This window comes from Thermobia domestica, chromosome 7 (genome assembly GCF_964235325.1).
Source record: "Thermobia domestica chromosome 7, izTheDome1.hap1.1, whole genome shotgun sequence".
Classification (NCBI taxonomy): Eukaryota; Metazoa; Arthropoda; class Insecta; order Zygentoma; family Lepismatidae; genus Thermobia; species Thermobia domestica.
The window spans coordinates 85,621,211-85,636,190 of record NC_137460.1 but is presented as its reverse complement, the minus strand read 5'-3'; the positions used below and the strand labels follow the sequence as shown (position 1 = coordinate 85,636,190).

Below are 14,980 nucleotides of genomic sequence, written 5' to 3'. Positions count from 1 at the left end.
TCTAAGAGAGACTGTCACATTGTTAGTATATGCCGGAAAACACAAAGTGCTAAAAAGTACAAACAATCTGTTTTCAAGGATTTTTTAAAAAAAAATTTATACATCATTAAAAAGAAAAGTCTGGGAAGCGTTCTCATATCTTTATATAAAAATGAAAGTGACTATGTTTGTGACTTCATTACTCCTGAACCGCCTGACCGATCAAATTTTTAACATAGATGAGGTTCGGGCCTGGGATTTTTTTTTTTTAATCATCATTTTACTTTGACGGTACAATGTAGTAGAAGTGGAGGTGAGAGTTTAAAAATATCGAAAATTACCTATATTAGTGTCGAATACAAAGTTTTCGGGGTCGCTAAGACGAACAGTGACACTTCCGATACCGTTTACATCCAAATTCAGTCCCCATTGCCCTTTAGGTCCAAAACGAAACATATTCTTCCCGTGCAAAGAACGGATAATCTGCTAGTATATTATAAATTGATTGTATATGAGGGCGCTCCCCGTGCTTTTCTTTTAGTTATTCATAAACAGAAAAATTAAAAGTATTTATTTATTTATTTATTTATTTTTTTACTTTTTAGTACGATCTGTTTTATTTTTAAAGAAAGCGTTTTTAAAAAATATTTTATTGAATTTTTTACTTTTCAGTCATAACTAAATACATTTTCTATTTACATTTTATTCTATTTCATACATATATTATTTACATTTTATTTCTCAAACGGTGTAACTTAAAATTACTTTTAGTAAAAAGACACATAAATATATGAGAGGAATAACGAGATATTGTATTGTCACCCATCTTATGTCGCTATGCAAATTTCATAATCATATGGCACCAGAAAAGTTACAAGATTTCAACACACGGTTAATTGGTTTGGTAATAAATACATAAATATATAGAAGTAACAATGGAGTATTATGTTATCACTAGACTTATATCGCTGTGAAAAGTTATATGTTTGTATTACGTCGGGAAATGAGTTAAATTAAGACTGCAAAACTGGAGATCACAGTTGAAGCATTGTGAGTTAAAAGAAACATGTAAAAATTATTATACTTCAGTTCTGTCGTAAATTCCCGACACTTTTTTTTTTTCTTCTTTATAAACAACCACTTTATTAAAAGCTCTTCTTCCAGTGTTAGAATCTTTGCATTAAAAATGCACAATATGTTTACCAAATGATTCGATCTTCATGTGATTGACATAATCTGGCGAATAAGGTTGCAGAATAAGTGGTTGATACCATATAGGAAAACTCTTACAGACGGAATCAACGAGGCACTTATAGCATTACAGCTATCTGACACCCCGAAAGACTACCCGTTGGGATCTACATTGGTAGCACCAGAAGAAATGACAAAAGTCATGACACAAGGTATTTTACTATTGGCGAACAATGCACCGATGCATTTTGCCACTGTAACTTCACAACAGTGGTTGAATATGTACATACATGATACCTTTCTATACATATATGATATCTTTCTAAATTCCATTCACACCTATGATCTCCTCTTCCTTAAAACGAATTCACTTGTAACACCATTTTGACATCGTGTTCGTTACTTCTGAAATAGGTAAAGTGGTTTTTTAGGAGCAAACTGTTAGCTTCAGTATGGGAACTATATACACAGAAGTAACTCTTATTATTTTGGACGCGTTTAGTCCATAAGCCTAAGCTGATAATTTGTATAGGGTATTTCGAAGAATATGCGCTGCCAATGTTTTCAATAGCTCCAAATCCTTGAGAATGCGTGGCCAACTCTGACGTAGGTGTTCATTCACGAGTTCCAACAGTAGTGTCATTTTAGGTTTTGCTTGTGGGGGAGTGGAGAGATGAAAAATTCAGACATAAATCGAATTTCACATTTTTCATTAGGATTTTATGCAACTACTAGCTGAACTTGCTCTGAACACACAATGCATCATTTTAATATGCAGAACCACTTCCTCACTGTATCTGTACATGTTCTTTTATAGAAACAAGTGAAGAAAGAGAGAATTCACAAAGAGAGTGAATTGGTTACCTGCTACAGAGATTGATTAATTTATATTGAGCTGAATTTGAAAGTGCCATTTACCTAGAAAATGCTGTTACACCATCAGTTGTGTTTGATCTCACGATCTGTAGGCCACCTCTCACTGACTACTGCTCCATATCGGAGTTTACATTGCAGCTCGACAATGGCTATTGCATCCCACTCCTCTTTACAGACTTTTCAAGGCGTTGAGGCACTGCTTGAGGAGTCCGAAAGCACAATAGTTCATTGAACCGGCATCTGGACTCCTGACAGTAATGTCAAGACAAGGAAACTGCCGAAATTCCAGTTCCCTGTTTCATACGGCGACAGAATTCCAGCGATGTTTTCCGCAAGTGACTGGACACTTTGTCTTGGTGCAGTTCAATCTGGTAGACTTCCGCGTACTATGCGTCAGGACATGAGTCTGGCAGTACGCAGCATTGATTTTGATGTTTTGCTCCACCTTTCGAAGAAGCAGTTTGCCTCTGTACGAGAAACCGGTTACAATCATGAACCCTTTTGGAAAACTCTGCACACTGGCGTAGAAGAGTGCTTCGGCCCTTGGCGGCACGTAGGAGAGGTAAATCCACGCCTCATCAAGATTAACGAACTTTCACCGATCACCCGCGAGATAATGTTCATACAGCCTCCTGCAGTTCCTCTTTCGCTTAGCCCCAGGACATGCACACCGCTCTTGCGAACGTCCGTAATGCGTAAATTTCTGTGAATGACGTGGTCGCTTGTCACCTGCGATATGCGGAATTTGTTGGACATCGCATGCCATGTGGGGGAATTTTCAGACGTCGCATACGCCGAATCACACACAACAGCGACGGAGCCTTCTTCACTTGAGGCCAATTTCTAGCTCCTCTCGGTGTGATAGGCCCAGGACTATGTGCCGCATATTTCCGCATAATACGATTCGCAGTGGCACGACCGCTGTGGTTGCGAGCAGCGGTTTTTAACAACGAATCATTAGAAAAAAATATACGGTTTGCAAGCCAAGACTTCAGTTTCAACTTCCGAAAAGCCTAATTATAAATAATTCATTTAACTCCATTATTGAGCCGAATTAGAAAATAAATAATAAATGCATGCAACTGAGTGCGCGCGAATAGGTTGCAGAGCTTTGCTCCATAACAAAATTACAAGCCAGTATCAAAATTGCGTATCTATTTCTTTGTCCTTCTATCTTCAGTCAATAGTTCCGGAACAATGGACCAACGTGAGTACGGTTTTTGGTGACATGTGAATTCAGAAAATTGAATACCGTTTTGAAAATATTTACTGTATGCCAATAAAAACTCACTTCAAGCTGATGTATCCGTTCCTACGTTGTTGAGTATACAGCACGTCTCTTTGCACATCCAAGAATTTTCTCTCGTAAATATAGAATCCAGAAGGTGGCAATCATCCTGTGAAACAGTAGGTTAGTTGGTTGGCTGATCCGGAATTTAGTACTCCGTTCAGCACCGAGAATATACGACACGTGCACTTACAGCTTAACGTTGGATCTGAACCACATGAATTCAAACCGAGAATCGAACCCAGGTCTGTCGTACTGAAGGCGTGTACACTAACCATATAGCCATGAGGGAGTTCCTGACCAAGTAGGTGCAGTAAACACCTGTAGGGTTTTCATTTGCCGCGAAATGACATAAGGACTTGAACATTGAGTATTTTTGAGAAACACAACATTCCTTTGTTTCCAGCCTCTTTTACTGAAGTACCCACAGGTAACAACAGCACTCTTAACCGTAGACGTTTCAATGACGGTTTGTTAACTTCATCAATACAAATTCTTTACGAAAATAATTTTGCTCCAAGAATTACGTTGTCAGTGAATTTCCTTCCACGTATAAAGAGATTAAAACGAAAGTGTCCTTTTTCCAAGACATACGTGATTTTTTTTATTTTTTATTTATTTATTATTATTATTATTATTATTTAAATTTAATGGAAATATTTTAACGCGTTAATGTAGCATAGTTCTAGGTCTCTCATCCATCATTTGTGTATTTTCAGCAATAGAGGAATCATTAAGGAATATATGCGCAAGATAAAAAGAGAGTACTTCAACGAGGAGTCCAATGCACCAGTTGAACCGCTATTTTTCCGCGAAGGCTGAATACTATCCGAGTACGAGTGTGTCAGAAAAGTAATAAGACTGGCAACACTGAGCACGAACCGAAACGCTGCTGTCTCCACCTTCACACAACATTAACATAACCCTTACCGTTTACTCAGTGCAAGTCTGAACTTGCTTCAATTGCTTAATGATTGTTGAGAGTGTCTGAAGTGAAGTTGTGTTCGTGAGATGCGTTAGAGAAATGAACCGGCAAAAGTTCGGGCAACATTGTATCATCAAATTTTGTGTAAACTTTGGGGAATCTGCTATTATGATTTATAAAAAGTTACAAAGGGCTTATTAAGAACATTCCCTATCCAAGGTAAAAGTATTCAGAGGGCCAAGAAGAAGTGGAAGACGAACGTCGTGCGCGAAGACCTTTAACCTCAAAAATGGATGACAGTACAGAAAGACTGAAATCTCTTGTGAGGTCAGATCGTCTGCTGACTGTGAGAATGATCAATAGTGAATTAAATTTGAATGTGCTTATCGTCCATCAAATTTTAACACAAAATTTGGACATGAGACAAATGCGCGCCAACATGTTTTCAAAGAACCTCACGCCTGAGCAGAAGGCCAAAGGGAGGTATAGGAGGCTGAGGAACCTATTCGCAGGATCTCAGTCCCTGTCACTTTCTTTTTCTCCTCCTTGCTAAAAAACAATATGAAAGGAAGCCTTTCTGGAATATCCAGAAGAGCGTAACTGACAAGTTTAAAGGTATTCCAGCACTGCTACGAATAATAGAAATAACGCCTCCATCGCTACGTACCCGTCCAAAGGGACTATTCTGAATGGGATTACTTGGATTTGTAAAAATTACAAAATTCACCGATAACAGGAACTGTCTCATTATGTTTCTAATACAGTTAGTACATCAAGTACATGAGCTCAGTATTTTAATAACGGTAGCAATCGGAAGTGTGGATTCGGTAATTAAAACAATCACCTTTTAAATACATACAGGCAAGCCTTGTTTAAAAATAGCTAGCTACATACCTTTGGAAAGTCCTGTATTCTTATCCCTCGATGGAATTAAGTGAAACAAAGGTGTTTCTTTGTGGTACACTTGGAATCTTAATTTCAAGTCAATACGGAAAATTTTCTACATGTTGGAAGAGTATGCCCTTCAAAGTAAAGTTGGATGAACAAGTTCTTAAATCAAAACTACATAGGAATGAACAAACGTGTTAATAGAAAGTTTTCTTTGATATATAGCGAAATAATTTTCTACAGTTTATCGAAAATAGTAATTAAATTTGTCTATTTTGAAAAAAGAACATATACGAGGATTATTGCAAAAGTCATAACTATTTTTTTCTCGAAAATGATAACGAATAAAAAAATTCTGAAATATGCAAGTAGAATAGTTCATATGTAAACACTACATGTAGGGAAATAGATGAACACACACACACACACCACCATAAATATACAGCATGGAAAAAGAGACGAAAAAAATTTGTCGTTTCAAACGTGTTTTACTGTCAATTGCAACAGTACACAATAGTACAGGGCAGGAACACGTACCTGTAACATCTTAAAGAGTCCCCGAAGCAGTCTCCCAAAGAATCCATTATACACTGCCAACGCTGTTGAAGACACCGAATACTCGTGGCCTCACCATGAGCGAATCTTCGGATCACACGCGAAACGACAATTTTTTTTTTCGTCTTTTTGCTCCTGCTATATAGCTATGGTGGTGTGTGTGTTCATCCATCTTCCTATATGTAATGTTTACATATGAACCAACCTTCCATTTGCATATTTCAGAATCTTTTTTATTCGTTACCATTTTCGAAGAAAACAAATAGTTGCCATGACTTTTGCAATGACCCTCGTATATATGTAATGTCCCACGATTATACTCTTTAGGCTAAAGGACACGGGTGGAAGAATCGGTGGAATGAGAATGTGGGAAGAAACGGGAGTACCCTAAGGAAGCCCCCAAACATATTGTTGTCCACCACAAACTTACTTCATCGGGATCGAACCAGGTACCCCACAGAGGTAAGTGCTTTAACACTGAGCCACCGTGCTATATTATATATATTGGCTGTTTAACTGGTTTCATTTTATACGGATACAGATGGTAGCTGTAAATAAGACTTACCAACAATGGTGTTAATAGGAACGGATTCATATCCACGTCTAGGAGATTCGTGTTCCTCTTTATCCGTCATTTCCATCTGCAACTGACGATAACTTCCCTAAGAATAAAGAAAACAATAAAAGCTACTATCAGTGATACTTCGTAATTATGATGTACACGAACATTTATTAAATAGTATATTCAAGATACAAAAGTTCTTGACGTGTGTGTAGTTTTCTTCAATTAACTTTGATAATGATTCTAACGTTTGGTGATGCTATAGCTCTACAAGACAGAAAACTACATTTTGGGCTTTTGTAAGTAATTGAGTAATCCATACAACTTAAACATTCACAGTAACAACATAAACATCATCTCATATATATATTTGAGCTGATAATAAAGTGTATAGAAATAAATAAAGTAACCACAGAACCGTAGTTTGTCATTATACACGGCAAATAACGTTTATTTTGGTGTTGTCATAGAGTCAACAATATAGGTTTATGCGTTTACCTATGGGCTGGGCATTGTTCCCCTTATGATGCAAAGATCTACATAACTCGAGATTCAGAATCTTGTATGACATCTGATTCCTTTTAAGATTTACTAGGCTATGATATTCCGTTACTTGACTCTCTGGAGTATTTGTCTCAAGCGTTACATATTTCGTCATAGACGAGTTTGTCTATAAATGTACTAAAATCTATTTTGTGTCCTGCCAAGTCATTACAGTGCTTAGGAATTAATGTTGATTCGGTTATCAATACGTTGTCCATTGATGAACGTTATTTGGACATTGTACGTTAATGCCCTTTGGCACTGCTGCCTAGTCTAAACGCAGTATTGCACCAAAAGTAGTTTTAAAGCCATTCTTAACTGTATCTAAAATGACCATTCTCGTCCTGTGCCAATTTGCGCTTCTCCAGTTGATAACATTATCGTATGCTGTACAGATGCCCCTCTCACGAGGTGTGAAGTTGTAGATGAGAATGTTAAAATCACTTTTCAACAGATTGGGCTCTGCCCATATCCGATTTTCATGTTGGAATATTTTGCTGTATGTTAAGCCATTATCTTGGCTCATTCACATAAGGATTAGAATTGCGATTTATATTTCTGGGTTTCCGGTATCTATAGTCACTTATGCCCATCACTTATGACGGATAATGTCCGTCAGCGATCACACTATCCGAGGAATTGGGGAAAGACCATTACCTTCGGTACATTTCAGTAGTATGTACCGAAATACAAACTCAGGATGGCTGTCCTGAAAAAGCTTTCACACTTTTTCGACCGAGTGTCTCCATCGTCATCTACATAAGGTACAAATCTTCTGTGATAATATGGATGTAGTACATTGCATCCACAGAAAGATATGTTATTTACTGCATATTGAAAACATTTTTATAAAACCTTGATGACTACGTAACCAGCTACGTAAACGCTAAGACTAATAAAGTAGATTAGGCCTCATAAGCCACGGACTACCCACAGTCAATTAGGGGATGTTACCTAGAGACTAGATGTTCAAAATCTGGGAGTATGAAGATTGACTAGTACGTGTGTGGGGAACTCAACTCAAAAGTCCACTTCCAAGTCAACTTTAATTTTATACGTATTCATCTATATATATCTCCAATAGGTAGAAAAGTGAATTAATGTTACCGAAAAGAGAGGAGACATTTTACATTCAAACAATCAACAATTTAAGAAATAAAAAAAACTACATAACAGAGACTATGTTTACATATATATATATATATATATATATATATATATATATATATATATATATAAACACTATTAGCAATCCACTTTTGGATCTTGTCTTTCCAATCGTCCTAAGGAGGATTTTTTTTAAACGTTAATATTGTAGACATTTTATGTTCGATTTTCTTCGTTGGTTCTAAATCTTTCATGCATCGATTCAACTGCACGATCCAACACAGAATTTAAACTAGCTTACCACATGTGTATGAAAAAAAAAAAAAAAAGTCGTAACGGTAACCTATAAGCATTATTAGGGAAGATATAAATATGTAGGATGTATCGAAAGTCCGAGGGCCATTACCCAACTCCATTATGAGTAAAGATACGAAAAATTGAAGGGAGAAAATTTGCTGAAAATAGATGATTTTCAATCTAAAATGGTGGAATTTTTCCAATCGCATCAGCCGTTTGGGCTTTACTGGTAAGGTGTCCTATGTTAAACAAAAACGCAAAGTTGACGGTTCGACAGGCTCTTTTTTTGGACCCTCATCTTACCAACAATACAGAATTGCTGCAAAACAGATTCGAGGTGTTCTAGGTCTCCTCACACAACAATGCGTGCGTTCCCCGTATCATTTTTGCGTGTCCTCACGTTATCTTTGAACAGCCAGTTGAAGTGGAAACGCTGTTGTTTCATTTAACATAAGGTGCCTTACCAGTGTGGATCCCAAACAGGTCACCCGGTACATATATAAATATATAGCCGCGGATCCAAGATATGATCAAGGAAGGGGCTCAGCCATAGTTTGCTGCTTTATCCAGTGTAAAGAAATCCAGAGGATTGAAGCCCATTTTATCTAGTGTATAGGCTACCTGAATATCAAGGGGAAGCTACAGCCCCTATAGCCCTTCCTATGGATCCGTGCTTATATATATATATATATATATATATATATATATATATATATATATATATATATATATATATATACAAAAGACACATGAAAAAATCAAACTCATGAGGCTCAGTAACTTCCTTTAACCCTTAAGAGAGCCGGTGTTTTTGGGCTATTTTTTAGACTTTCAGTCAAGCAGCTACTGCATCGTCACTATTTATCCTAGGATCATGGTTTATACCTCATTCTCTTCAGAATGGAGCTGGCTTTCAAATGATACCACTTGCATGCTCATACGGAGCGGGAAAAATGATGTCAAAGGGAAATTTTTTTCTCGCACTTTGGGCCCCCCTGGAGTGACCCTGTGTGAACATAGCCATCTAAAAAAAATCTGATAAATAGTACTTAGTATACTGAATGTGTGTGCCAAATTTTAAGTTTCTATCTTGAATACCAAGGGCGGGAGAAATTTTATCAGGAATTCCCACCATGCCCCAAATTACCGTAAAACACCATGATCTCAGGTAAAAAATTTCCTGAGACATCCCTAATTACCCTAGGGTCACGTTTCGCCCATCATTCTCTTCAGAATAGAACTGCCTTTCAGGCGGTATGACTCACTTGTCTCCACCATGTATATAAGGCGGGAAAATGAGGAAAAACGGGATTTTTTGGGTCTAAATATTCTTTTTTCAAATTTTAGCCCCCCTGGACCCCCCTGTTTTAACGCAGAGATCTGAAAAAATCTGGTAAATACTACTCGGTGGGCTGAATGTTTATGCACAATTCCAATTTTCCAGGTGCAAAAGTAAGCCCGCCAAAAAAAATATACCGACAATGTCCCATATTCCCGTATAAAGAGGGAAATTTTTAAACATTCCCTGAGACATCCCTAATTACCCTAGGGTCATGTTTCGCCCATCATTCTCTTCAGAATAGAACTGCCTTTCAGGCAGTACCATTCACTTGTCCCCATTATGTATCTAAGGCGGGAAAATCCCGTGAAAGGGATTTTTTGGTGAAAACTTCTCTTTTTCAACGTTTAGCCCCTCTATACCCCCCTGTTTTAACGCAGAAATCTGAAAAAGAAATCTGGTAAATACTACTTGGTGGACTGAATGTTTGTGCACAATTTCAATCTTCTAGGTGCAAAAATAAGCCAGCAAAAAAATAATACCGAAAATGTCCAAAATTCCCCTATACAGAAGTATATTTTGATAAAAATTCTCTGACACTTCCCTAATTACCCTAGGGCCATGTGTCGCACATCATTCTCTTCAGAATAGAACTGCCTTTCAGGCGGTACCATTCACTTGTCTCCATCATGTATCTAAGGCGGGAAAATGAGGAAAAACGGGATTTTTGGGTAAAAATATCCCTTTCTCAAGTTTTTTACCCTCTGGATCCCCGTCTGTTTTAACGCAGAAATCTGAAGAAAAAATCTGGTGAATACTACTCGATGGAATGCATGTTAGTGCAAAATTTCAATCTTCTACGTGCAAAAATAAGCCCGCCAAAATACTTTACAACTCCCCCCCCAAAAAAAAAGTATTACACGAAAATATAAATTTTAGACTTATGACGTCATCACCTCATATGTCTCGACACAGGAAGGTGTGAAACCATCCGTAATGTCTTCTGTAATGCCTCTGGACTTGAGGAAAAAAAAAAAAAAACGGACGAAAAAGCTCAAATAGGAAAGTTATAACGCAATGTACCATGAAACACCCCGTATGGTACAAATTGTACCATGGGATCCCCAAAGGGCTAATGAACACGGCGCCCACTAATAAACATACTGTTAAAAGAAGTAAAAACAAACAATACGCGGCGTATGCTCTCTTTATCCTGCAACCAAGCTGTTTAGATCCATAGGATCGAAACTACATGATATGTTTGTTGGGAAATTGTGCACGCGAGTGAAGCAGGAGTTGTTATAAAGAATTGCACAAGAAGTTTTGATTTCACTTGTAGAAAGAAACATTGTAAAAAGAGATCAATAAGATTCGTGATCTATATGGATAGCAAGACCCAGTTTTCGAGCAAGATCAGAATGTTAAGGTAATTCAAGATTAGTGAAGAGCGTACACACACGTAAGAAGATAGTCAATAGAAGATTAGATTGGAAGTATTATATCTACTAATTAGAGTAACAATCTGAAAGTATTCTTCAAATAGCGTAGCTTTACAACTGCATCAACAAGTCTGTGTGGTTAGCACTAATCAAAATAGTTGTTTTACTCTGCTTAGGAGCTTTACCAATTTTTACCGAAGTAATAATGGAACAGTTTTCAACAGCCATATCTACGTTTTCATTTGAGGAGATTAAAATACTACGAGTGCGACGCAATGCTGAAAATATGGATTGAATCTTAATGTTAAAAGATCAGCAAATTATCTTGCTCCCGGAAAAAATGTGTAGACTGAAGCAAAAAAAAAAAAACTCAGAATACACACGTTGTGAAGACTATGGAATAAGGAAAGATATTTACAAGGGAGACTATAGCAAGTATTCAGCAGGTTGGTCATGTTTGTAAATGATGTCGACGAGCCCAGAACAAGGTTTGCTCTGCAATTAAAAAGAAGTCTTTTAGATGTTTACTTTATTTTAATTAATTTATTTATTTTTCTTTTTTTGGTCAATTTTGCTACAGCATATTTCGATAAAACGGTTTGACCAAAGTTCCAGTTCGAAATATCTGAGAAACCTAATGTAATTCCAAGAGAGCACGAAATACAAGTGAAATCTAAACCCTCACCAACTGTATCTAATTTGTCAGATACTGCAACTTGAAATGTAACGAAGAGAAAATGTTGGGCATGTGTGCATGCGAGTTGAGCGAAAGTGTTACAAAAAAATGGAAATAAAGTTTTGACCTAGTTGTTAGAAGATATACATATGGTGAATTGTGATCTATATAGACAAGAAGATCTAGTTTCTGGCCATTCTGGGGTTATTTTGAAGAATAACATTTCATATTATTAGAACGTTAAAGCAATACAAGAATCTGTAAGTCAACTCGGGCTATCAGCCGGTGAAGTAACTGACATCCGACGTTTCGAAAGCAGACACTGCATTCATTTTCAGGGATCGTAATGAACGGATCGGAGATGTGAGCATGTAATTGGTTGAGATGCTACCTCCTGATTGGCTGCTGTTATGGCTGCGAGAAACCCTTGTTGAACATCTTTTTTTTTTTTTCCCTAAAAAGAATTGTTAAGTGTATATAAGCACTTAAGAAAACAGCCAACAAAATAGTTGATTAGGACATAGATCTGGAAATGCTATGTAGCTTTATGACTGCATCAACCATGCGTGGTTACTGATAATCAAAATATTTTAACTTAGTCCAGGTCTCTTGTCATATTTAACGAAGTAACGATGTTGATACAAAATTAGGAAATTATTTGAATCATGCACTTTAACATACATTTAAATCAGTGGTGCCCATCCCCCCTTATGTCCATGACGCACCCCCCCAATTGTCTATCCGTAGGTGTTCTTCCATGAAAAAAATCTTCTTTTCGATTAATTTTACCCCCCCCCCATCAAATATATTTATATGGATTTTTAACCCCCCCACAATATTTCAATGACGCAGTTTGCGTCATAGCCCCCCCTTGTGGGCACCCCTGTTTAAATATGATGAGATTGATACTTGGTCAGGGTCCTGCTTTACATTAGGCAGTCATAAAAACAGAAACTTTACCACTAAAATGTAATGATTTTTGTGAAATATAATGTGTGTGTATGTGTACGCATTATTACTACGGCAATCTGAAGTAAATCTGTAGGAATAATATACATACGTTACCTGTTCTAACCAAATACATTTATAAACAATGCTGACTGAATCACAGGGAAGAAAATATAATCTAATGGACAAAAACGAGCCAGAAATTAAGAGTACCATCTGGAATGAAAGATGTAGCTGGGGTCTGACAAAAGGATGGTTAACGTAGGGATTAGAGTAATAACATGCAAGCTGATGGCACAATATCGACTCTCACCGCAGATGAACTGATCGTCGTTGTTTATTGAGATCTAGCATCCCTTCAGCACCACAGTTATGGAACGTGAGCCTACAGATTAGGTAGGATCCGAACCACTGTAATGCATTTAATTTCAAGACTCTCTCACCGAAAATCGAACCCTGGACCCCATGCACCAAAGGTGCGCGGGCAAGCCATTAGATCAGTGAAGAAATCTCACCCCAGATGCACTTAAATGCGTGGAAATGTAAAACCGAAAATGTAAGAGATATTGAATATACTGATTAGAAGAAAAAGACGGTCTTTTAGTGAGATAAATACAGATTAGAAAATTAAATTTAAAAAATATTACTTTATGTGCATACCCACCTCAGTACTGATTCTCCATTTTTGCCTTGCTGTGGTGTGTGTTTTTCGCACTGTAGACTTAATTGCACAGCACTGTTACAGTGGAGTGCACGAACCTCCGATAGTAATATAAACTTAAACTTATATTATTATGGGAGGTAACAATGTATTGGAAGCTCACTACTTAACTTGTATCTACAATGTAGATTTAATGGTTCTACTTGAACTCAATCAGGCAACATTTTACTTTGAATCGGACAGTGACTGCAATCGGTCCTTATAGGTTCAGTCAGTCCCTGGTACTGTTTGTGCCTTTGGTGCTGTTAAGTGCTATATAGTCCACTTTTCACACACAACGTTATTGATAAAAAAAAAAGAACTTATTTACTTACGTTACGGAACAGCTGAGCGAGCGTCAGGAGCGAAGGGAATTAGAAGCCCCACAAAACTCATTTCATTCCACGTTTACTCCCATAATAATACTACGTGATATTACGTCACGATCGGATGGAGAAAATTCCATGTGATTGATTCCTAAACTGCTCCGGGAACCGAATCAGATGAAACGGTTGCACTGTCCGAGTCGAACTAAAAATTACTATAAAATTTTAAGGATGGCATTTAGTATCTCCCCAACTCGTTTCATGGCTCCGGAACTGACTACCTTGTTTTTGTCTAAACTGTGGTATAGAAAACTTCGAGCCCTGCCGGGATTCTAACTCCCTTCGCTCGCTCAGCTATATTTTGTGAAGTAAGTAGCACTGGAGATCTTACATATGCAAGATTGAGAGATATTAAATATCAGCAAATTTTAATACTTGAAGATATATTGATACTTGGAAACAAGATAACTTTATTTTCGCAGAATATTCTCCAATGAATTACTAGTTACCAAACAGTACTCTAAGTTATTTACGCAGCAATATTCTTCATATCAAAGCATATGACAAACATGATTAAATGCCCCGATTCATTACTACAATTAAGTGACTCAAATTCGATAGGTGACACGCAAACATAGAACGAATGGAATATGGTTCACAATATAAAACCGCTACGGCCACTATATACAATGGCTGTGATTGCAATAAATAAGTTTAAAAAAAAATCAGGTACGCACATGTTTCAATATATAACAATATTAATAATCTACATTCATTTGTATTAACTTTTATACATTCAACTACACAAATTGTTAAATTTGTTTCATAAATGTAGTGAACACTTATAATACAGTAATATTAAAAAATTACCAGATACAACTACGCTCTAAAAAAAACTCCTCTTGCACTTCGTTTACCTGCCACAACCACAGACTACAAATAAAGTAAACACTTACACCACGCCCTGTAATGGCTTCTTCGCGGTCTTTTTTAGGTAATTAATGATCAGGGAAACTTGGAAATTTTGGTGAAGTAAATAAAGGAAAAAGTTAAGATATCATGAATTACAGAATGGTCACTCTTGAGACATACCCCCTGGTAGCAATAACATTAAGTAAAATAGGAAAATTAACTAAAATGAAGGAAAGGCATCGGGCCTGATTCCATGTTGGTCCTCGTAAAATATCAGAATCGAACATTTGCAAAAAAAAGAAAAAAAATACTTGGACAAATTTCATTGAATTAACAATTAATAATTAATCTGTAAGTTCAATTGTTACTTGCAATTAACAATTGCAATAAGCAGTAATCAATTGTTAACAGTAGCTGTTTATTAAACATTGAGAATCAATTGCAATTAATACATTAATTTAAAATAATTGGTGGAAAGTAGTTGCAATT

The 14,980-nt window shown here is 36.8% G+C and overlaps 1 protein-coding gene across 3 annotated transcripts in view; it reads right to left on the bottom strand.

Moving 5' to 3' along the window:
- Nucleotides 1–14,575, bottom strand: part of LOC145690259 (band 7 protein AGAP004871-like) — a 117,256-nt gene extending 102,681 nt beyond the window's left edge. Inside the window, exons 1-2 of one of the 3 annotated variants that reach the window (XM_081764985.1) lie at nucleotides 14,536–14,575; nucleotides 6,268–6,364 (exon numbers count right to left, since the gene is read on the bottom strand). In XM_081764985.1, the coding sequence (XP_081621111.1) occupies nucleotides 6,268–6,343 (76 nt within the window). In that variant the 5' untranslated portion in view covers nucleotides 6,344–6,364; nucleotides 14,536–14,575. Of the gene's footprint in view, nucleotides 1–6,267; nucleotides 6,365–14,449 lie in introns of all 3 variants that reach the window. The other 2 variants (XM_081764984.1, XM_081764986.1) reach the window with 2 other exon arrangements.
- Nucleotides 14,576–14,980: the final 405 nt, after the last annotated feature.